The sequence below is a fragment of the Rana temporaria genome, chromosome 2 (genome assembly GCF_905171775.1).
Source record: "Rana temporaria chromosome 2, aRanTem1.1, whole genome shotgun sequence".
Classification (NCBI taxonomy): Eukaryota; Metazoa; Chordata; class Amphibia; order Anura; family Ranidae; genus Rana; species Rana temporaria.
Window position 1 is genome coordinate 387,830,315 of NC_053490.1, and position 24,729 is coordinate 387,855,043.

At 43.8% G+C, this 24,729-nt stretch overlaps 1 protein-coding gene across 1 annotated transcript in view; it reads left to right on the plus strand.

Annotated features, from left to right (window-relative positions):
* The first annotated feature begins 565 nt into the window (after positions 1–565).
* The window catches only part of LOC120927350 (lysophospholipid acyltransferase 2-like), a 92,094-nt gene continuing 67,930 nt past the window's right edge, over positions 566–24,729 (plus strand). The window contains exons 1-3 of the mRNA XM_040337951.1: positions 566–796; positions 9,149–9,294; positions 18,744–18,821. Coding sequence (XP_040193885.1) covers positions 716–796; positions 9,149–9,294; positions 18,744–18,821 — 305 coding nt within the window. The 5' untranslated portion in view covers positions 566–715. The remainder of the gene's footprint in view (positions 797–9,148; positions 9,295–18,743; positions 18,822–24,729) is intronic.

Here is a 24,729-nt window from a genome sequence, read left to right on the forward strand (position 1 = left end):
AGATTTCTCCTCATGGTATATACTATTATACAGTGATGTAAGGATTTCTCCTCATGGTATACACTATTATACGGTGATGTAAGGATTTCTCCTCATGGTATACACTATTATACAGTGATGTAAGGATTTCTCCTCATGGTATATACTATTATACGGTGATGTACGGATTTCTCCTCATGGTATACACTATTATACAGTGATGTAAGGATTTCTCCTCATGGTATATACTATTATACGGTGATGTAAGGATTTCTCCTCATGGTATATACTATTATACAGTGATGTAAGGATTTCTTGTCATGGTATACAGTACACTATTATAAAGTCATTGACATACACTATCATACAGCAAGGTGGGGCTTTGTTTCTTATGTAGTATGTACTTTTTATACAGTGTATCATTGTGTCGTTACATTCTTGTCATTCTGCTGGTACAGGCTCCCCTCCTACATTGAGAATACATTCCTACAGACAGTGTCCTGTGCTGCTCCTTCCTGACTAGATGAGCCGCCTTCCCTCACTCCCTCCCCAAGTTCCTCCCTCCATTCACATCTTCTGGGGTGCCCTCCTAGCAACATACTTGTCACGGTAGTGTGTGTGTACGGGTGTGGTAGGACAAGGGCGGGCGGGTGTCATAGTAGGTAGTGTCAGTGAAGTCTCAGTCCGGGGGTGGATTGTCAGCACAGATCACGGAGGACTCGGGACAGGAGAGGACATGAAAGGAGTGGGGGTGTCTGAAGAAGGGGCACCCCTGCTGGCTCTGTGGCACCTGGTCACCACCCTTCCTACAGAGCAGGTGTGTATACATATGTATGTGCTGGGGGAGGTGATGGATAGGCTTCATGTAAACTACTTCTAACACTATTCATGGCACAGCACGACTCAGAGTTATCAGCCATCACTGCAGGGAAGTAGTTACACTTCTCTAAAGTTGTGCTGCTGCTAATAGAGAGAGTTTGGTGGGCTGCAGGAGAAGCAGGGGAGCAGGGAGTTGTAGTGACACCATGGGCTGAGAGTGTGAGGGGATGACAGCACGTGGCGACGTCACTGGCGATGGAGGAAACGTCTGAGCAGAGCAGGGCGGTCCATGTGCTGTCTTTGTTATTTGCTGAGTAGTGAGCAAGCAGCAGGGTGCTAACAGCACTGATATCAAATGAAGGACAATACACAGGCGCGCCAAGCACAAGCTACACCACCTTTCCAGTCCCCAAGGGCAGTATTGTATTATATGGGACCGTGCCCACAGCTGCTGCGCACTCTTGCGTTCAGCGGCGTAAAATGAAAGTAGAAAGCTCTGCGTCCGCGCTCTGTGGGCCAGATCCACAAAAACCTGACGTAACTTAAAAAATCCAATTTAAGTTACACTGCCTTAAAGTTTCTACCTAAGTGCCTGATCCACAAAGCACTTATCTAGAAATTTCAGGCTGTGTAACTAAAATTCCGCCGGCGCAAGGCGTTCCTATTCAAATGGGGCGAGTCCCATTTAAATGAGGCGCGCTCCCGCACCGGCCGTACTGCGCATGCGCGCCGGCCGTACTGCGCATGCGCGAAGTTACGTTACGCCGAGTTTTGAGGATCGCGACGGCTTAAAGTTGCGTCGGGGATAAAAAAAATGACAGCGGCATGCATTCCTGAGGGAGAACTCCATGCCCATTTTCAAAGAAAAAAACGGCATGGGTTCCCCCCCCAGGAGCATACCAGGCCCTTAGGTCTGGCATGGGTTGTAAGGAGACCCCCCCACGCCGAAAAATTGACGTAGGGGGTCCCCCTACAATCCATACCAGACCCGTATCCAAAGCACGCTACCCGGCCGGCCAGGAAGGGAGTGGGGACGAGCGAGCGCCCCCCCCCCCTCCTGAGCCGTGCCAGGCCGCGTGCCCTCAACATGGGGGGGTTGGGTGCTCTGGGGCAGGGGGGCGCACTGCGGGCCCCCCCACCCCAGAGCACCCTGTCCCCATGTTGATGAGGACAGGACCTCTTCCCGACAACCCTTGCCATTGGTTGTCGGGGTCTGCGGGCGGAGGCTTATCGGAATCTGGGAGTCCCCTTTAATAAGGGGGCCCCCAGATACCGGCCCCCCACCCTAAGTGAATGGATATGGGGTACATCGTACCCCTATCCATTCACCTGGAGGCAAAAAGTAAAAGTTAATAAACACACAACACAAGGCTTTTTAAAATATTTTATTATTCTGCTCCGGATGCCCCCCCTGTCTTCGTTATTAGCTCAATTACCAGGGGGGGCTTCTTCTTCCGCTCTCCGGGGGTCTTCTCCGCTCTCCGGGGGGGGTTTCTTCTTCCGCTCTCCGGGGGGGGGGGGCTTCTCCGGACTCCGGGGGTCTTCTTCCATCTTCTCCCCTCTTCCGCTCTTGACTCGGCGAACCCCGGTTCTTCTGCAGCTCTCCGGTGCCTTCTTCTTCAGCGCTGGCTGCCTGCTATGTTTGTGTGTTAGCTCGATTTCAAACAGGCAGCCAGCGCGGTCTTCTGTGGCGTCAGGGTCTTCTCTTCCTTTCTTCCGATGTTGCCTCGTCGCCTCTTGTCGCTGTAATGATGGAAGCGCGCCTTGCATCCCATTTATATAGGCATCACCGTCCCATCATGCTCCGGTAGGTACCCACGTGGTGGGTGCACGTGGGTAGGCAGCGTGCTTTGGATACGGGTCTGGTATGGATTGTAGGGGGACCCCCTACGTCAATTTTTCGGCGTGGGGGGGTCTCCTTACAACCCATGCCAGACCTAAGGGCCTGGTATGCTCACGGGTGGGGAACCCATGCCGGTTTTGTTTTTTACAAATTGCCGTGGAGTTCTCCCTCGGGAAAGCATACCAAATGCCGTCGCTGGAATGGGCTTTTACAAGGTGTAACTAGTTTACACTTTGTAGAACGAGCCCTAATTTTACACTTGCAAAATAACACTTACGGCGCAAAAAGGAAGCTAGAAAGCTTTGTGGATCGCCTTAAGTGCTAATTTGCATACTAGCAACGGCATTTCGACTCGAAATGCCCCCAGCGGCGGATGCGGTACTGCATCCTAAAATTAGGCAGTGTAATTCAATTGTATTCAAGTGTAACTTTGGAAAAAGCCTTTTGAGGATCGTTTCCAAAGTTACACACAGACTGAACAGCAGTTAAGTCGGAGTATCTCTTTTGAGGATAACCCCCTGTATTTCTATACAATGTACATGTGTAGGTATGGAAACATAGGCACATGTCTACATGCTGGGATTTAAAACCAAGCTAGCCAGCCTCCAGAAGATTTACCCCCCTTCATAGCCAGGCCATTTTTTGCGATACGGCACTACTTTAGTTATGACAATTGCGCGGTCTTGCAAGGCTGTACATAAACCTACCCCCCCCCCCCCCACAAATAGAGCTTTCTTTTGGTGGCATTTGATCACCTGTGCGGTTTTTATTTTTTGCGCTATAAACAAAAAAGACAGTCAATTGTGAAAAACAACAACATTTTGCTATAAAAATCCAATAAAAAAAATGTAAAAATCGAATTTCTTCATATACTTGGGTCAATATGTGTTCTGCTCCATGTTTTGGTAAAAAAATCCCAATAAGTGTATATTGATTGGTTTAACCGCCTCAATACAGGGCACTTTCACCCCCTTCCTGCCCAGGCCATTTCTTTAGCTTTCAGCGCTGTCGTATTTTGAATGATAATTGTGCGGTCATGCAACACTGTACCCAAACAAATTTTTTTATCTTTTTTTCACACAACTAGAGCTTTCTTTTGGTAGTTTCTAATGACTGCTTGGATTTTTATTTTTTATAAAAAAAAAGGGAAAGAAAATACATTTTTTTTTCCGTTGCGGTCAGTAAATTGTGGAAAAAAATTGTTTTTCTCTTTCACTGATGTGCACTGATGAGGGGGCACTTATGGGCACTGATTAGGTGGCACTGATGAGGCATTAATATGCTGTACTAATGGGCACTGATAGGTGGGACTGATATGTGGCACTGATGAGCACTGATAGGTGGCACTGGTGGGCACTGATAGGTGGCACTAATGGGCAGCACTGGTGGGTACTCATAGGCGGTACGGATAGGCAGCACTAATGGGCGGTACTGATGGGAGGCACTGATGGGCTCTGAAAGGCTGCACTAACTGGTATCACTAATAGGCACTGATTGGTGGCACTTATGGGCACTGATTGGTGGCACTGATAGGCACCGGTTGGTGGCACTAATGGGGCTTTTCTGTAATCAGGGCACTGATGATCAGTGCCCTAATTACCTGCCCAGGTCTCCCCTGTAAAGCGATCCTGCTGATCGGCACTCCTTGCCACATACTCTGTCAGTGTGAGGCAAAGAGAGACGATTCATGGCACCTCCATATTTACATATGACCGGCTGTGATTGGATACAGCCGATCACATGGGTAAACAGCTAAGGCCATTCTGGGGTGCCGTCATATGATATCCACCCAGAAAGAGAGCAGCACTGTCCCTCCGTCATTTGACGGTGGGCAGGCGGCAAGTGGTTAAGCAAACGCTATAGGGTCTACAAACTATGGGATATATATATATTTCTTTTTATACTAGTAATGACGGCGATCAGCAACTTATATTAGGGCTGCGATATTGCAGCGGACACTCGGACACTAACTGACACTGTGTGGGAACCAGCGACTCTAATACAGTGATCAGTGCTAAAAATATGCTGCTAATGACACTAATGTGCTAATAATAGTGGCTGGGATGGGGTTAAACATATAGGGCGATCAAAGGGTTAACTGTGTGCCTAGCCAGTGTTTTTGTTTACACAGTGTGCTGCTTTCACTAGGGGAAGAGATCGATTCAAGTCCCTGCTATGCAGGAACACAGAATCCATCCCCTCCACCCCTGTCAGGACTGAGATATGCCTTGTTTACATATCTCAGTTCTCTGTGTATTGCTGATGATCGGTGGGTGCCGGAGCACATTGAGTGCCCAGCACCCGCAGATTGGCTTCTGCTGTGAATTATCACAGAAGAAGCAACATGCCGGCGGCCCGTGGGCACCCACTGCAGGCGGAAGTGAAGGGTCACGTATATATATGTGATACTGCGTACAGCTGCCTCCCTGTAGCAGTAAACATGCTATAGGGTGGCCATTAAGTTAGGGTGACCAGACATCCCCAGTTTCAGGGAACAGTCCCCGGATTGAGGACACTGTCCCCAGACCAAGTTTGTCCCCAGTTTTGTCCCCGGATTGGGTTTGAACAGGGGCTGGGGCAATTTCAAAGACAGTCATTGCAGAATTAAAAAATTAAATCGGAATTACACCCCCCCGCTCCGCCGCACCTAGTACCTTAGGGGTGTTTTTTTTTCCATTATCTGTGCCCCTTTCTGATGAGCATGTGCTGGTCAGCATGGAGTGAATATGTCTTCAGTTTCGGGTGCATGCCCATTCATCTCCGCTTGCATGTTCTTCTGCCTTGGCTCACGTCTCGGCCAGCCGCCTGCCTATTTATCTCCTTGCCTTCCCTGGCGGAGTGATCTTCCTGCGCTCCCCACCCAGTAGTAGCCGGGGCCCGGCGAGTGAGACTTGACAGGCTGTGAGGGGGGCAGTGGCGGGCAGAGAGTCGCTGATTGCCGCCATTACTAGTAAAAAAAAAAAAATATGTCCCCTGATTCCATTTAAAAAATCTGGTCACCTTACATTAAGTGGTTAGACCAGTTGTTCAGGAATTACAATTCCCATTCCCCTAGGCTAGAGGAATGAAAGAAGAATGGAAAGGGTTTATGGATGCATTATGTAGTACTCACCTGAGATCGAAGCCCCCGCTGCGGTGCTCCTACACAGCACCAGCCGGCGACATCACTTCCAGAGTTACTTCAGCGCTGTGATTGGCCGGAGCTGCGATGACGTCACTCCCTCGCATGCATGCCGGAGCCACCAGTAATCCAGGACTGCGATCGGCAGTCACAGAGCCAGGGACGTGGAGCTCTGTGTGTAAACACATAGATCCACGACCTGTTAGGGAGAGGAGACCAATGGTGTGTCCCTTGTACATAGGGACAACCATCGGTCCCCTCCCCCCCCCCCCCAGTAAGATTCACCTAGCAGGGAACATATTTAACCCTTTGATCGCCCCCTAGTGTTAACCCCCCTCCCTGCCAGTCACATTTATACAGTAATCAGTGCATATTTATAGCACTGTTCGCTGTATAAATGTGAATGGTCCCAAAAATGTGTCAAAAGTGTCCGATGTGTCCGCCGTAATATCGCAGTCCTGACAAAAATCGCAGATCGCTACAATTACTAGTAAAAAAAAAACAATAAAGAAAAATGTCATAATTCTATCCCCTATTTTGTAGGCGCTATAACGTTTGTGCAAACCAATCACTATACGCTTATTGCGATTTTTTTTTAACCAAAAATATGTAGAAGAATACGTATTGGCCTAAACTGAGAAAAAAAAAATGTTTTATAAAAAAAAAATGGGATATTTATTATAGCAAAAAGTAAAAAATAGTGTGTTTTTTAAAAAATTGTGGCTCTATTTTTGTTTATAGCGCAAACAATAAAAACCGCAGAGGTAATCAAATACCACCAAAAGAAAGCTCTATTTGTGGGGAAAAAAGGACGTAAATTTTGTTTGGGAGCCACGTCGCACGACATTTGTCATTCAAAGCGTGACAATGCTGAAAGCTGAAATTTCGCCTGGGCAGGAAGGGGGTATATGTACCCAGTAAGCAAGTGGTTAACAGCTTTAAAAAATAATTAGTATTACCTGACTTGGGAAACAAGTAACTGTTTTAAATAAACCTGCATTATTGGAATAGTTACAAAAACAAAATTCCCTGAGCAGGACTGTTGTCGATGCATGCAGGTTTTCTGTCCAATGTAAAATCACGCCCTATGCATTTTTAACCAGGAAAAGCAAAATGTGGTAGTCATGTGATTAAGTCGCAGAACTGAACCTGCTCATGTGTAGCAGGCTTAAAACCTGGAAGCATCTAAACTGAATAGGTCCTGCATGCTTATCTTCTAATCACGGTCTTAAACAAAGACACACCCTTCATTTGAAGCTTGTAATTGTACAATTATTTTGTCATTTAAAGTAGAACTAAAGGCAAAACTTTCCTTTTAGAGTGGAGAGAGATTAGAAATCCTGACATTCTTTATTGCTGTCTGTGCCCTGGTTAGGGACATTCCTCCTCTCTATTTGTCCTGTGTACTGTTATTGAAAGTAAAAGAGAATCATACATTTTGGGTTATCTCCAGATAATAGAGGGGGACACTAGTTCTGGTGACCCGGGGGTCCACAAGGAATTCCCTTGATTTGCAGGGATTTCCTCTCACTTTCTGTTAGCTATGGGACAGAAAGTGAAGGGAAATCTCCCCGATGGGGCACAGATGGTGAAACAAAAAATCTGACAGGGATTATAACCCTCCCTAACTCTATCCAAAAATGGAAAAAAAAGTGCATATAGTTCTATATTAAAGTGATTGTACAGGATCGTTTTTTATTTATTTTTTAAATAACTAACATATCAAACTTACCTCCACTGTGCAGCGTGTTTTGCACAGAGTGGCCCCGATCCTCCTCTTCTGGGGTCCCTGGGTGGCTCTAGCGGGTCCTCCCCGCATCAGATAATATCCCCTAGGAGAAGCGTTCTCCCGGGGGGGGGGGTTAACTTGCGGGCACACTCCAGAGTCCAGCATTTGAGTCCAAAGACACGAATGCCGGACCCCCCCCTCATCGGTGCCCGCATCATTGGATTTAGTTGACAGCAGCGGGAGCCAATGGCTGCGCTTCTATCAATCTATCCAACCAAGAGCCGGGACCCTGTGGAGAGAGGGACAGCACGTCCCAGCCAAAGAGATGAATGGGATCAGGTAAGTAAAACGGAAGGATGAGGGGGGGGGGGGTTCGGTGACTGCCATAGGATTCATTAGGTGAAAAAAAACGAGGGTTTACAACCCCTTTAAGCCTGAGCTCACAGGCACATTTTAGTAGTTCCTAATAATTTACTAATATTGCCTATACTTGCATTGATTCTTCAAACAATCAGTTATCCTGTATGTTTATTTTGATTGGCTAAATGTCTGAAATGATTGTTTAGACAAAGATAGCTAGTCTTTTGGCCTCAATGCTATCACTTTTGGCATCAAACACTTACAGAAATCAATTAATGAGAAACTCAGAACTGATTGTTTAGGAATTGGTTTCATTTCCACCACAAAAACAAATTGGCTTGAAAGTGGTCACAGTTTTTGCAGGAGGCCACATACTCTCAGGTTATCCCTGCGAGCCGGGTTCTCTGCATCCTCCAGTTTGTCATGTAGAAGTCTCATGGACACAGCCACATGTCAACATATGACAGCTCAGGGAGGATGCCAGTGTGAAAACAAACATCTCTACTAGGGTGACCACATTTCCAAACTACCATTCAGGGACACCCTCCCTTCCCAAAAATCAGCTTGTGCTGTAACAAATCACAGCACAGTGATTGGACACAAGAGGCGGGATTTATAATTTCTCCAATCACAAGCAGGGGCGGGATTGTGCTCCTCCAGGCATTTCCGGCCAGGACAAGTACTGTCAGTGAGTAAGGCGGTGATGTGGCAGCCTTTTTTGGGGGCATCAGATTGGCCCGAGGGGGGTGGCTGTGTCAGTTTCATTCCAGGACACTGTATTATCCTGGAATGAATGTGCCTGGGACAGACCTGCAAAATGTGGGACTGTCCCAGGCAATCCGGGACACGTGGTCACCCTACTCAGCACCCATCTGAATGAAGCCTTTAAAAACCATAAAGGGATCAGTAATATCTTTTAAACATTTGATTTCAGCAGTTGTGCATTCTTTTCAATATCATTTCACCCAGAAGCATACAATTTTCACATAGTTCAATATACAAACCAGCAGGTGTAAGGTTGACCGTTTTTTTCCTAATAAAAAAATGTTTATCAGTGCTGCATATAGAGTATATGTCACATTTGTATGGGAATTATCAATGCAGCAACATTCCAGTTATGCTAGACATGGTTTGTTTATAACTTTCTACTCTGCCATCTGGATGACCTTTGTGTAGTGTGACAATAGCTGATCCTGCTTTCCATATTTGTATATACTGATTTAATTGTCTAACAGTAACAGTCATGGTCAAAGAACCCTTTCAGCTGTTCACATATGCCTTTTATTTTCTTCTTTAGCGCATTTTCCTTGTGGGGCAGTTCTCTGCGTTGATCCTGGCCTTTTTGTTCCGATACTACCTACCTCCCTCTCAGTATGGACCAAGAATCAGACATAGCGTGGCCTCCTTGCTGGGAATCTGCTTGTCAGTCTACTGTTTTGGATGGTGAGAGACCTTTTAAGAATATTCTTTTTTTTTTTATTATTACCAAGAGATACTAGGAATTAAAAATTATATTACTGAAGAGACCTTACTTGATTGCCTAAGGCCCCTTTCACACGGGGCGGATCAGTAATGATCCGCCCCGTGAACCTCCGCTTGCTCAGCAGGGATCGCTCCGCTGATCCCCGATGAGCCGGCGGATGACAGGGCAGTCCCCGCACACTGTGCAGGGACCGCCCTGTCTTTTCTCCACTCTGCCCTATGGGGGGATTGGATGAACACGAACCATCTGTCTGTGTTCACTCGATCAGATCGGCCAGATGGATGGAAAAGTAGGTTTTTCCTCTGTCACACTTTGGCAGAACGGAGCGGGTCGGATGTCAGAGAAGCACGGAGCGCCCGTTCAGGTCCGCCAAAAAAACTGGCAGGCGTGTGAAAGAGCCCTTAGTTTCTTTAATATTTTTTCGCCTTTTACACTAGCCCCTTATGTTTTTGTTGGGATAGTAGCAAAGGGTTAAAACTTATCACATTTATTTTTTATTTTTTTCATTGCGCTCTTGTTGGGGAGACTTACCCTCATTTCCTGTAGTAGACCCAGGGATCACTGAAACAGGAAATGATTAGAAATCTCTCCAAATCAACACAAGTTAAATAGTTGTGGGTTAAAGCTGGCCATTCGCTATGACATTTTTTTTTCATTCAGCCTGCATGCTAAATTTAGGAAATCAGATTGCTTCTGTCCCCCGGATGCATCTGTCCCCCGCCACTTCTATTATTATTATTATTATTATTATTATAATAATAATAATAATAATAATAATACAGTATTTATATAACGCAGCACTTTACAATATAAAAGAGAGAAAATACAGTTACAATACAATAAAATACAAGAGGATTAAGAGGGCCCTGCTCAGGAGAGCTTACAATCAACACAGAGATTTGAACGATCAAAGACCGCTGATTGCTCAGTTCTCAATCTTAACTGAGCAGAGAGCTGTGACTGTCAGTCAGTGCCTTTCTGCTCTGCCCCTCTAGTGCTCAGATGCCGGTTCAGGCATCTGGGCGGATCCTGACATTAAAGTCGGGATCTTTACAGAGTTTGGACCAGCTGAGTAAAATCAGTCAACAGTGGGCTTTAGCCGGTGTCTTGTCGATCTGGTTCCCCTATCGAGATGGTTCCCTGCCTGACTGCGCAGACGCGGATGAAGCCCACGGAAATCGCCGAACCTCGGGCGGCATCCAGGCTCATTCCTTAACATCCCCGTGGATTGGAGGATGTTACCTCAAATTCCACGTCGCCCTGGAGGTTCGGTGATTCCCATCGGCAAGGATTGCGCCTGCGCAGTCAAGACAGGACCCATATCGATAGTAAGAACCATATTGTCAGATCACCTGCTGTCAGCAGAATACAGGTCACAGGAGAAGTAGAGCCAAAAGAGCTTTGGCGCTTCTTCTCCTTTAAATAATGACAACATTATTAGTGATTTAATAGGTCCATACGAGAAATGTAAAAATTATTTCGGGCCAATAGGTGGTATACAGGTGGAAAAGCTGAAGTGGTTAAAAAAAATGTATTTATGTAAAGATGGGAAGGGCTAGAACCTCAGTCAGGTCTTTATTGTTCAAAAAACAGTGTGGGTAGATTGTCAAGCCCCAAAATAAGTCTCTATAAAAGTCTGGAGAGCAAAGTCAGCTTTCTAGAGACCAACAGGCTCAAATAGGCCCCTTAGATGAAAGCTATGTATATAGTAAAAGGAAAAGAGAGAGAATAACCAGGTTAATTCAGGGACTTTTGCACCCCAAGTTCTGTTAAATCAGCTACCCTAATGAGGAACTGCACGATAAGCACACTAAGCCTGATAGCTGCACACATGCTGGTGAAGGGGGACTGCTGAAGCACCTGAAACATGTTGGTTGTTTGCTTTGTTTGCTATCACCTTAAATGTTAATAAAACTACTGTAACTGTACCTCGAACCTACTTGTGCTCTCTTCTTTTTACTGTGTACATAGGATATTATTGTTGTCTATGTGCAGATTGGGAGGATTTCGCCTCACTTCCTGTGCCAGTGACAGGTGATCATAGGACAGGAAGTACAGGGAAATCTCCCTATAAGGGGCGCAGAGAGTTTAAATCCATACTGAAGATTCTGCAGAGTGACTTCAATTGATAGCTAGCTGCTGACTTCTGACTTCGAAACAGCTCCATTGAGTTTAGAAATAATGTTTCTCATATGCTTTTCATTAGTATGTATACAACTGAACCTTGGGATCTCCCTGGCAAATAAGTAGTTCTGTCTTAGATTTGAATCTATTTAATGCCAAAATGATTCCTAAGACAGAGGGGTTTATGTGTCCAACAGAGTTGCTGTGGTTTCCAGCTATGCTCTGACTAATGGAAAGCTGGTACTTTTTTTCATCATAACTTTGCTGCGCTGTCTGGATTTATTTATAGTAGAACACTTGGTTATGTTTTGCTCTTTTGTACTTTTAAAACAAAAAGTAGTAAAGACATCTGTATAGGGCACAGTACCACTAAGGGCATACGTTAAAGTGGTTCTAAAGGCAGTTCTTTTTTCCTGAAATAAAAAAAGGTTTGTACCCGCCTGCTCTGTGCACTGATTTTGCACAGAGTGGTCCATTTCTTCTTCTTTAGCAGTCCCTTGCCAGAGCTGTCCACATCTTCTTCCTGTGAGTACCCCCATAGCAAGCTGTGTTGTGTGCATCACGCTCCCAAGCTGGGTTGTGTGCATCTGTAAACACACACAGCACGGCTTGGTTACGCCCCCTCCTCACAGGATTTGACTGATAGCAGCAGGAGCTAATGGCTGCTGCTGCTGCATAAGAAGCCTGTCAGAGTGGGAAGAGAGGAGAGTCAGGTAAATGTTTGGTGGGTGGCAGCCAGAACAAGTAGTTCCACCCATTTTTTTATGTTTGTCTGTGCTGCATGCTCTAATCTCATAGTGTTCAGAATGGACAATTTTTATTTAATTTGTTGCTTGTAAATACCTTTATTTTGTAGTCCTTCATTACTTCCTCCTCCTTAATAGCCTAGGCTATTTGCAAGGGTTTCTGGGATAGGCATCATGTTTCCCAGTAGTCCTTGCAAACCTGACTGAAACCTATTACATTGCTTGTGCACTGAGCATGTGCGAGATATGCAAAGCTGAAATCCAGGAAGTCATACAGTCTGGCTTCATGATGCCCACACTTAAGATGGCCACGGTCTATTTCTAGATTATAAAATCTAAATGCTGTAACAACCTAACAAAACGGATCTTAGTTTACAGACTAACTTTACTAGAATACATTAAGCTTGTGTATTACAGGGGTATTTATATTTAAAAAGTGAAATTGTGGGTGGAACTCCCCTTTAATGATTATGCAGGGAATGCGTTAGGGTAAATAATGATTTGACTTTAGAACCACTTTACCAAACTTCCCCCTTTAAAAAAATTAATAAATACAGTGGCTGAAGAATTGGTGCAGGAAGGATGGTTGGACAAAAAGTTGAAGGGGCTTTTAAACTAGATGGCGGGGGGGGGGGGGGCAGAGAAAGTGATAGCCAGCAGTGAGCAAAGGTCACAGGGTGCTAATGGAGGCATTAGTGGACCGGGGCCCTCTGATTCCTCTTGTACCAAATTGTAATGTAACTGTAATGTCTGCCTTTTTTTGTTAAGCACTGCACAAACTGTTGGCTATATATAAATCCTGTATAATAATAATCTAATAATAATAATTAGTGGTAATATAACCCTAATACCTAAACCCTGGGTAAGTGCATTGGCAAAACATATTCGCAGCCACATAAAATCTGAGGAGGAAAAAATACATGCCTGTACAAAACTGAGAGGCATGTTCACAAATGCCAGGAACCTACCAACAAAATGGAAGACTGGAGCTGCCAGTACACAGGGAGGATTTAGATTGAGAAGGAGTTGGATCTCCTGTCAAAGGTAGAAAAGGCGACTAGGCAGGGCAATGTCATAATGTGGGACATTAATTATCTAGATATTGACTAGGCAGAAGAACCAGCTCACTCATTTAGGGCCTGTCGTTCCATAAATGTCTTACAGGACAACTTCATGTCTCAACTGTTGGTTGCCCTGACTAGAAAGAATGCATTGCTGGATCTATTAATTACAAATAACTCAGATCTGGTCGCAGATGTGGAAATTTGGGACAATTTGGGAACCAGCGATCACAGGATAATTGCATTCAGCATAAATCATAGGACAAGGAGGCACAAGGGTAGTACAAGAATACAAAATTTCAAAGGAGCCAACTTTTTTAAACTGTGCTCAATACTACAAGACATCAAATGGGACCAAATCCTAGAAACAGTGAACACTGAGGAAAAATGGGACTACTTTAGGAACACATTAAATAAAGGTATTATCCAGTGCATTCCAATGGGCAATAAATATAAAAGAGCTAAAATTAAACCTGGGTGGAAAAACATTAATGTAAAAAGACAAATTAACCACTTCAGCCCCTGAAGGATTTGCTCCCTTAAAGTGGTTGTAAACTCAACTACACAACTTGCACCTACAGGTAAGCCTAGATTAAGGCTTACCTGTAGGTGCAAGAAATATCTCCTAAACCTGCACGGCTTAGGAGATATTTACATTAATTACAGGCGCCGATGTCTACGGCGCATGCGCACCGTAGACAACGGCGCAGGTGCACTGAAAGTGCAGTTTTTCACAATGGCATAACCTGGGTTAATGTCATGTTTTCGCGCATGTGCGGGGATCTGCCGGTCGTCATCTCCACGTGACGTCATCGCCGCTTCGGCCAACCACAGCGCCGGAGCAGCGAAACAAGAAAATATCTGCGAGGGGACATGGCGGCGGCAGCGGCGAACGAGGAGGACTAAGGGGGTTTTGATTTCAGGTAAGTGGCACATAATGAGCTAGTAGGCTTAGGTTTTTCACAGGGCGGTTTACTTCCTCTTTAATGATCTGGCCATTTTTTGCGATACGGCACTGCGTCACTTTCACTGACAATTGTGCGTTCATGCGTCATTGTACCCAAACAAAATTTATGTCCTTTTTTCCCCACAAATAGAGCTTTTTTGGGGGGGTATTTGTTCACCTCTGCGGTCTTTATTATTTGTGCTTTAAACAAAAAAAGAGTGAAAAAAACCCCAATATTTTGTGCTTTTTGCTAAAATAAATATCTCAATTTAAAAAAGAAATAAAAAATTCTTCATCAGTTTAGACCAATATCTATTCTTCTACATATTTAATGGTAAAAAAAACCTGCAAGAAGCGTATATTGATTGGTTTGCGCAAAAGTTATAGCATCTACAAAATAGGGGATATATTTATGTCATTTTTATTATTATTATTTTTTACTAGTAATGGTGGCGATCTGCAACACTTTTTTGGGACCAGGGACATTTATACAGCGATCAGAGCTAAAAATAGCCACTAATTACTGTATAAATGTCACTGGCAGGGAAGGGGTTAACACTAGGGGGCGATCAAGGGGTTAAATGTGTTACCTCACTGTGTGTTCTAACTGTTGGGGGATAGGACTGACAAGGGGAGGAGACATATCGCTGTTCCTACTTAGTTAGAACGCACGATCTGTCTCTACACCCCTGACAGAACCGGGATTTGTGTGTTTACACACACAGATGCCTGTTCTAGCTCTGTCAGGAGCGATCGTGGGTACCCGGCAGACATTGCGCCCGCTGGCTACGTGCATCGGCTCCGGGGACTGCCATATCGATTTACAGAGCCTACTTACCATGATGGTGATTCGCGCAGCCATGCCAACCTGCCACAGTACAACTGTGGCGGCTGGTCAGCATGTAGTTAAATAGAAAAAAATGGCCTTTAAAAAATATAAAGCCATGGGGTCATTGTCAGCATTCCAACACTACAAGAACTGCAAGTGTAAGAACACAACCGGGGCAGCTAAAATAGACCACGAGAGACACATAGCAAAGGAGATTGAAAAAAAAATACCAAGACATTTTTAAATATATTAACAGTAAAAAACCAAGGTCAGAGCATATTGGCCACATAAAGGATGATAACAGGAAGTTGGTTACAAATGACAAGGAGAAGGCAACTGTACTAAATGCATACTTCTCCCCAGTTTTTACAAAGGAAAAGAAAAGGTATAAAAACAATGAGTGTATTGTTAGTAACACATCACAACATATTCCTGGAAACTACAGGCCAGTCAGTCTAACATCGATAGAATGTAAACTATTGGAGGGGATAAGGGACTATATCCAAGAATTTGCCGATAAAAACTGTATTATTAGTAGTATTCAGTAGTAATCAGCTTTGATTTATGAAGGATCATTCTTGCCAGACCAGTCTTTTAACATTCTATGAGGAAGTGAGCTACTATCTAGAAAAGGGAAGGCCGTGGATGTGGTGTATATGGATTTTGCAAAAGCATTTGATGCAGTTCCCCATAAACGCTTAATTTTCAAACTGCGGTTTGTAGGCATGGACCATAGAGTTTTTTCATGGATACAAAACTGATTACAGGAGTACGTCCAAAGGGTTTGTGATAAATAGGTTTAAGATTTAATGTTGAGAAATGTAAAGTAATGCACTTGGGTCCTAAAAACTTGAATGCAAATTGCTCACTAGGCGGAGAACCTCTGGGGGGATCCAGGATGGACAAAGATTTGGGGGTCCCAGTAGATGACAGACTTAGCAATGGCACGCAATGCCAAGTGGCAGCAAGCAAATCTAGCAAAATATTAGTATGCATTAAAAAGGGATTTCACTTCAGAGATAAAACAATAATCCTGCCATTTTTTTAAACTCTGGTTCGGCCACATCTGGAAAAAATGCGGCCCATCCATATGGGATGCAGGGGCGCCGCACCCCCAATCCATGCGCCCGGCCCCTATTTTACATGCAAGGTGCTAGATGCATGTATTTTAATTAGTTTTTTTTAAGCATGTGATTAGAGCCTGAGGCTCTAATTGGTTTCAAGAAGGGGTGAGCTCAGGGTTCAGAGCACTGCACCCTTGAGCCCACCCAGTTGTGTGACAATAGCAAATTAATATTCGTTATTTTCTTCCTGATTTTCCTCCCGGCCAATCAGGAAGTGGGTCCTGAAACCCGATTGGCCTAGGACTCCTGGCCAATCAGGTCTGGGACCCACTTCCTGTTCGGCCAGGAAGAGAAGCAATGGCTCTGAAACAAGACAGCGAGGAGCAGCAGCCCTACCCCAGATGGATCCTAAAGTAAGGAGGCCTCAGATCGTCCGTCTCCCATGGTGGGGGGGGGGTGATTGCCACCTTCCTGTCCGTCTCCTGTTGGGGGGGGATGTCGCCTCCTCCCCGTCCCTTTCCATTGGGGGGGCCACCTTCCCGTCCATCTCTCGTGGGTGGGGGTGGCATTGGTTTGATGCGCCCCCCCCCCCCTTAAAATATTGAGCACCACCTGCCACTGATCTGGAATATGATGTCCAGTTCTGGTCACCAATCCTCAGGAGTGAGGTGTGGGAACTGGAGAGAGTCCAGAGAAGGGCAACAAAGTTAACAAGGTATAGGATTGTGAAGGATGAAAGGGATTATGACAGTGCCATTTAAACAAGTCATACAGAGAAGTCCAAACAAAAATATGAATATATAAATATTTTATTTGTAATAGAAAAATAGAAGATAAAAACAATAGTAATCGACTAAGATTGACATAAGTTGTTACATAGTCCCGACATGTTTCGGGGTGTGAGTCAATCAGTATGTCTTTATACAATCTAGTGGAAGATATACATGCATAATTAAAGCGGGAGTTCACCCATACATTTTTTTTTACCCTTAGATGGATGCTCGTTTTGTCTAGGGGAATCGGCTAGTTGTTTTAAAATCCGAGCAGTACTTACCGTTGTAGAGAGCGATCTTTTTCGCCGCTTCCGGGTATGGGTCTTCGGGAGCGGGCGTTCATTCTTGATTGACAGTCTTCTGACAGGCTTCCGACGGTCGCATCCATTGCGTCACGAGTAGCCGAAAGAAGCCGAACGTCGCTGCGGCTCTATACTGCGCCTGCGCACCGACGTTCGGCTACTTTCGAAAAATCGTGACGCGATGGATGCGACCGTCGGAAGCCTTTCGGAAGACTGTCAATCAAAATAGGAACGCCCAGTCCCGCAGCCCATACCCGGAAGCGGCGGAGAAGATCGCTCTCTAAAAAGGTAAGTACAGCTTCGTTTTTAAATAAACTAGCCGATTCCCCTAGACTAAATGAGCAGGAATCTAAGGGTAAAAATAGCAATTTTCGGGTGAACCTCCACTTTAATACAATACAGTATAAACAAATAAATGTCTCAAAACATGACTGAATTCTCAAAAGGCTCAATGCACACACAATGATCTCGGGTGTGGAGATGATCAGGTGAAAATGACCAGAGTGAGAGCCATACATACCCTGTAAGTCCAAACAAGAAGCAAAGCCAAAGTGCAGCAAATCGCAGCGCCAATCACAGCAACACTCCAACCTTAGTGCGGTTGCAGGGGACTAATATTAGCCCCCTGCAACTCTGGTCACTTTCACCTGATCATCTCCACACCTGAGATCATTGTGTGTGCATTGAGCCTTTTGAGAATTCAGTCATGTTTTTCAGTCATGAGACATTCATTTTTTTATACTGTATTGTATTAATTATGCATGTATATCTTCCACTAGATTGTATAAAGACATACTGATTGACTCACACCCCTGAGGAAGGCAACAATTTGCCGAAACATGTCGGGACTATGTAACAATTTATGTCAATCTTAGTCGATTACTATTGTTTTTATCTTCTATTTTTCTATTACAAATAAAATACTTATATATTCATATTTGGCACCGTCATAATCCCTTTCATCCTTCACAATCCTTTACCATAATCTATAGGGATGAGGTGCCGGATCTAAAAGAGGACACACCAATCACTTTCATTCACAAAGTAAACAAGGGGAACAACTACAAACACTAAACGTATTCTCTCTGGAGAAGAGATACTTGAGAGGAGATATGATAGCGATATAAAAATACCTCAATTGTGATTCTTACATAGGGAATAAACTATGCCGTCTCAGGGAGTTTAAGAAGACACAAGACCAATCAATGAGATTGGAGGAGAAGCGGTATAACCTTAAACTGCGTATGGGGTTTTTTTCACTGTCAGGGTGGCAACGACGTGGAATTCACTTCCACAATTGGTGGTGTCAGCGGGAAGTATTGAAAGAATCTGAAAAACTCTTGGAGGGGTATCTTAGCGAACACAGTATACAGTGATAGGGGAAATCATTTTTGAAATGAACACACATACACCAAATATACAGGTTGAACTGGGTGGACTGGTGTCTTTATCCAGCCTTACCAACCTATGTAATTATGTATCACCTGGTTTTGTGTAGCTCAAAACACATGAAAAGCTGCAAAATAGTAACCTTTATATGCTTTTTTTTCTGTTTATATTCCAGGCTCACCCTATTCCTGATAGGAGAAGTTTTCTTATGCTACCTCATGCTTCTTTTTATTGATCCCAGGAAAGTACACGTGTAAGTTTTGTGTGATTGGTCCTTAAAACATATCTAAACCCAGGAACAGAAATGTATTATACAAGGGTTCTCCAAAAGGTTTCTGCGCTTTTTTTTAACTCTATTATATTATAAAAGGATGCCACTTTTTGAAGACCCATCGTATATTTCAGTGGCTGCATTAGTATTATTTGAAAGGCATTTTTATCCTTATTTTAATCTGATAATCCTGCCAGTAATATTTTTACACACTTCATATCCTGGGGCAGACAAAGATCTCCCTATCTGTGGAGGAGCAACGTTGTCACTCTCGGATCATGTGACCATAGAACTCCTCCCTCTTTTTATCTACATGACATACGAGGAGGTGTTCCGTCACCCACAGAGAGAGCTGGAAGCAATACTAACTAATAAGAGTTCAGTACAAGCAGAGATCACAGGAAGGTATAAGCTCACATGATTTATGGCAGGATCAACAGGTTCTTTTGTATTATCACACTATTACCACTGCCACACTATTCTCACTACCACACTGTTCTCACTATCACAATATTCTCACTACCACACTATTCCTACTACTACACTATTCTTACTACCACACTATTCTCACTACCACACTATTCTCACTACCACACTATTCTCACTGTCACACTATTCTCATTATCACACTGTTACCACTGCCACACTATTCTCACTACCACACTGTTCTCACTACCACACTATTCTCACTACCACACTATTCTCACTACCACACTGTTCTCACTACCACACTATTCTCACTACCACACTATTCTCACTACCACACTATTCTCACTACCACACTATTCTCACTACCACACTATTGTCACTACCACACTATTCTCACTACCACACTATTGTCACTACCACACTATTGTCACTACCACACTATTCTCACTACCACACTATTCTCACTATCACACTATTCTCACTTCCACCCTATTCTCACTACCACACTATTCTCACTAGTCACTACCACACTATTCCTACTACTACACTATTCTTACTACCACACTATTCTCACTATCACACTATTCTCACTACCACACTATTCTCACTACCACACTATTCTCACTACCACACTATTCTCACTACCACACTATTCTCACTATCACACTATTCTCACTTCCACCCTATTCTCACTACCACACTATTCTCACTAGTCACTACCACACTATTCCTACTACTACACTATTCTTACTACCACACTATTCTCACTATCACACTATTCTCACTTCCACCCTATTCTCACTACCACACTATTCCTACTACTACACTATTCTTACTACCACACTATTCTCACTACCACACTATTCTGATTACCACACTATTCTCACTACCACACTATTCTCACTATCACACTATTCTCACTATCACACTATTCTCTCTACCACACTATTCCTACTACTACACTATTCTTACTACCACACTATTCTCACTACCACACTATTCTCATTACCACACTATTCTCACTACCAAACTATTCTCACTACCACACTATTCTCACTATCACACTATTCTCACTATCACACTATTCTCACTACCACACTATTCTCACTATCACACTATTCTCACTATCACACTATTCTCACTACCACACTATTCTCACTATCACACTATTCTCACTTCCACCCTATTCTCACTACCACACTATTCTCACTACCACACTATTCCTACTACTACACTATTCTTACTACCACACTATTCTCACTACCACACTATTCTCATTACCACACTATTCTCACTACCACACTATTCTCACTACCACACTGTTCTCACTATCACACTATTCTCACTACCACACTATTCTTACTACCACACTATTCTCACTATCACACTATTCTCACTATCACACTATTCTCTCTACCACACTATTCTCATTACCACACTATTCTCACTACCACACTATTCTCACTATCACTTTATTTTCACTATCACACTATTCTCACTACCACACTATTCTCATTACCACACTATTCTCATTACCACACTATTCTCACTACCACACTATTCTCACTATCACTTTATTTTCACTACCACACTATTCTCACTACCATGCTGTTCTCACTACCACACTATTCTCACTACCACACTATTCTTACAACCACACTATTCTCACTACCACACTATTCTCACTATCACACTATTCTCACTACCACACTATTGTCACTAACACACTATTCTCACTACCACACTATTCTTACTACCACACTATTCTCACTATCACACTATTCTCACTACCACACTATTCTCACTACCACACTATTCTCACTATCACACTATTCTCACTACCACACTATTCTCACTATCACACTATTCTCACTACCACACTATTCTCATTACCACACTATTCTCATTACCACACTATTCTCACTACCACACTATTCTCACTATCACTTTATTTTCACTACCACACTATTCTCACTACCACACTATTGTCACTACCACACTATTCTCACTACCATGCTGTTCTCACTACCACACTATTCTCACTACCACACTATTCTTACAACCACACTATTCTCACTACCACACTATTCTCACTATCACACTATTCTCACTATCACACTATTCTCACTACCACACTATTGTCACTACCACACTATTCTTACTACCACACTATTCTCACTATCACACTATTCTCACTATCACACTATTCTCACTACCACACTATTCTCACTACCACACTATTCCCACTATGACACTATTCCCACTACCACACTATTCTCACTACCACACTATTCCCACTACCACACTATTCCCACTACCACACTATTCCCACTATGACACTATTCCCACTACCACACTATTCTCACTACCACACTACATTACAATGCATTGTGAAAGAGCCCTGCATGCTGCATTCTAGCATGGTCCAATTGAAGTTTGTAAGTGTACACTATACACTGGACAAATTGCACAGTTTTATACTTTTCTATGTGTATTATTGTGTGAATGAGCCCAGTATTTCCTACCAGAACACAATATTACCAGTATGCATGGGCATCTTGCTTCAGAGGAGTCAAAATATATCATTCTGCATTATCCTTGTGACGATGAACCCCAGGCAGCCTATGATTTTCTGCTGGCCTCAGACACAAAGGGCCAAGTATCAAATTGTCATATGTCAGTTTCATAATATCTACAGATAACAGATGCATTGTTGAGAAATCGTTTATCCGGAAAGCTTCGATAATGTATAAAGACAAAAAGCAAGCTGTTTGCCTCATATAAGAATGTCATGCATGCCAGTATTTTTTTATTTTTATTTTGCGCACATCACTAATAACAGCTTTAATCAAGTATAGAAATGGTAAGAGAAAACAAAAATACAAATAAATGTAATCTGAACATCAGTGATCTTTTAAAGGGAAATGATTATGGGCCATATTCTGGCTAAATGTAGGCGGGCGGCGCGTAAACCATTTACACTCCGCCGCCCCAACCTACAGGAGCAAGTGCTGTATTCCCCAAACACTTGCTCCGTAGTTTGGGGTGGCGGAGTGTAAATGGCCCGGCGTAGCCACGCGTATCTCCAAGGGGGCGGCTTCTATTTAAATTAAGCGCGCCCCCGATTCTAACGAACTGCGCATGCACCGTGCTTAAAATAGCCCAGTGCGCATGCTCCAGTTCTCGACGTGTGCGTCATTGACGTAAAGTCGTATTCAAGAACGACTTAGGGAAACGACGTGGCCGACGGAAAAACACGACGCGGACCCGACGCCATACTTAACATGGCCTACGTGGGACTTGCGTAAACTTACCCCTCATATAGCAGGGGTAAGTTTACGCTTACGCAAACGACGTTAGCGACGGTTACGCGACGCAAATTCGTTCGGGAATCGGCGTATCAGGCTCATTTGCATAAACAAATGAGACCTGAACGTAAACGCCATCTAGCCGGGGGCGGAGTAATTACATTTAAGATCCGACAGTGTAAGTGTTACTGTCGAGCTATGTCATACACATTTCTCCACATTTTCTTACTTTTTAATTAGCATTTTTTCCCATTTTGAAAATCCATGACTTTCGGCGCGGTCCACACCAAAATGGGTGTTTCCCGCGCCATGCTCAAAACGCACTGGGTGTGTGATTTGCTGCAGGTATCATAGGGGGTTATTTACTAAAGGCAAATCCACTTTGCACTACAAGTGCAAACTATAAGTGCAAAGTGCACTTTAAATTGCACTCAAAGTACACTTGGAAGTGCAGTCGCTGCAGATCTGAGGGGGACATGCAAGGAAAATTAAAAACAGCATAGGATCGGATAATAAAATCACTAGAGCTTCCCCTCATTTCAGATCTACCCCTCAGATTTAGACCCCTTTCACACTGGGGTGTTTTTCAGGTGCTTTGGCGTTACAAAAAGCTCATGTAAAGCGCCTGAAAGAAGCCTCATCTGCAATCCCAATGTGAAAGCCTGAGCGCTTTCAGAGCCCTTTCACACTGCCAGCGCCCGAAAACGCTGGTAAAGCTCCGCTAAGATCCCTTTCACACTGGGTGTTTTTTAGGTGCTTTGGCATTAAAAAAGCGCCTCAATGGTAAGGGGCGCTTTAGGGGCTACTTTGCAGCGCTTTAGATACATTGAATACACCATTCAATGCTCCTAAAGTGCTGCAAAGTAGCTGCTTGCAGGACTTTTTTTGATGCCCTGCCAGTGCAGCGCCTTAGGCCTCGTACACACGACCGAGAATCTTGTCGTAAAAGAAACATCGTTTTCCTCTACGAGTTCCTTGTCAGGCTTGACGAGTATCTTGTCAAGCTTTCTTTGCGTACACACTGTCAAGACAAAATCTCGTCCTTCTCAAACGCGGTGACGTACAACACATACTACGGCACTATAAAGGAGAAGTTCGATTCCACTGGCGACACCCTTGGGGCTGCTTTTGCTAATCTCATGTTACTGTGTGTTAAGTAAAAGTTTGATAAGAGACGATTCGCGCTTTTCAGTCTGTTACAGCGTGACAAATGTGCTATCTCCATTACAAACGCTACTTTTACCGAAGGAGCGCTCCCGTCTCATACTTTATTCTGAGCATGCGCAGGTTTCTTAGCATACACACAAACGTGTTTCTCGTCGTAAACCAGCCCGACGAGAAACACGACGAGGAAATTGAGACTCCCAATGAGAAAAAAGAGCATGTTCTCTTTTTTTCTCGTCCAGATCCAGGACAGTTTTCTTGACGAAAAACATACACACGACCGTTTTCCTCTGCAAAAAAGCTCTGACAGCAGTTTTCTTGATGGATTTTGCCGAGGAAAACGGTTGTGTGTACGAGGAGGCCTTAGTGTGAAAGCACTTGGGTTTTCACATTGGAATTGCAGATGAGGCTTCTTTCAGGCGCTTTTTTTAATGCTAAAACCCCTTTCACACTGGGGCGTTTTTCAGGCGCTTTAGTGTGAAAGTATTTGGGCTTTCACATTGGGACTGCAGATGCAGCTTCTTTCAGGCATTTTTTTTTTACGATAAAGCGCCTGAAAAATGCCCCAGTGTGAAAGGGGTCTTACAGGGACTGCACTTTCAGTGCAATTTCAAGTGCACTTTGCACTTGTAGTGCAAAGTGAATTTGCCTTTCGTAAATAACCCCCATTGTATTCCTAATGACACCCCAAACACATATCCTTCACACTGGCTTCAGTGCAAAGGTACCTTTGCATGTGACATTAGTGGATGCCCCTGCTGTTCACATATTAAGAGGGAAGATTCTGTGCATTCTACTAGTAATGACAGAAATCATGACATTACTTCTTTCATTAATTGTAACACTAAGTATTTTTATATATGTGATTACGTGCGGCCCTTGTCTTATTCAGTGTGTTGGTCGCACCACACGCAGATTGAGGGATCGCCTGCATGACCATCTTTATGATATTTACAAGAAACATTTAACCAATGTAGCTAATCTTTTTA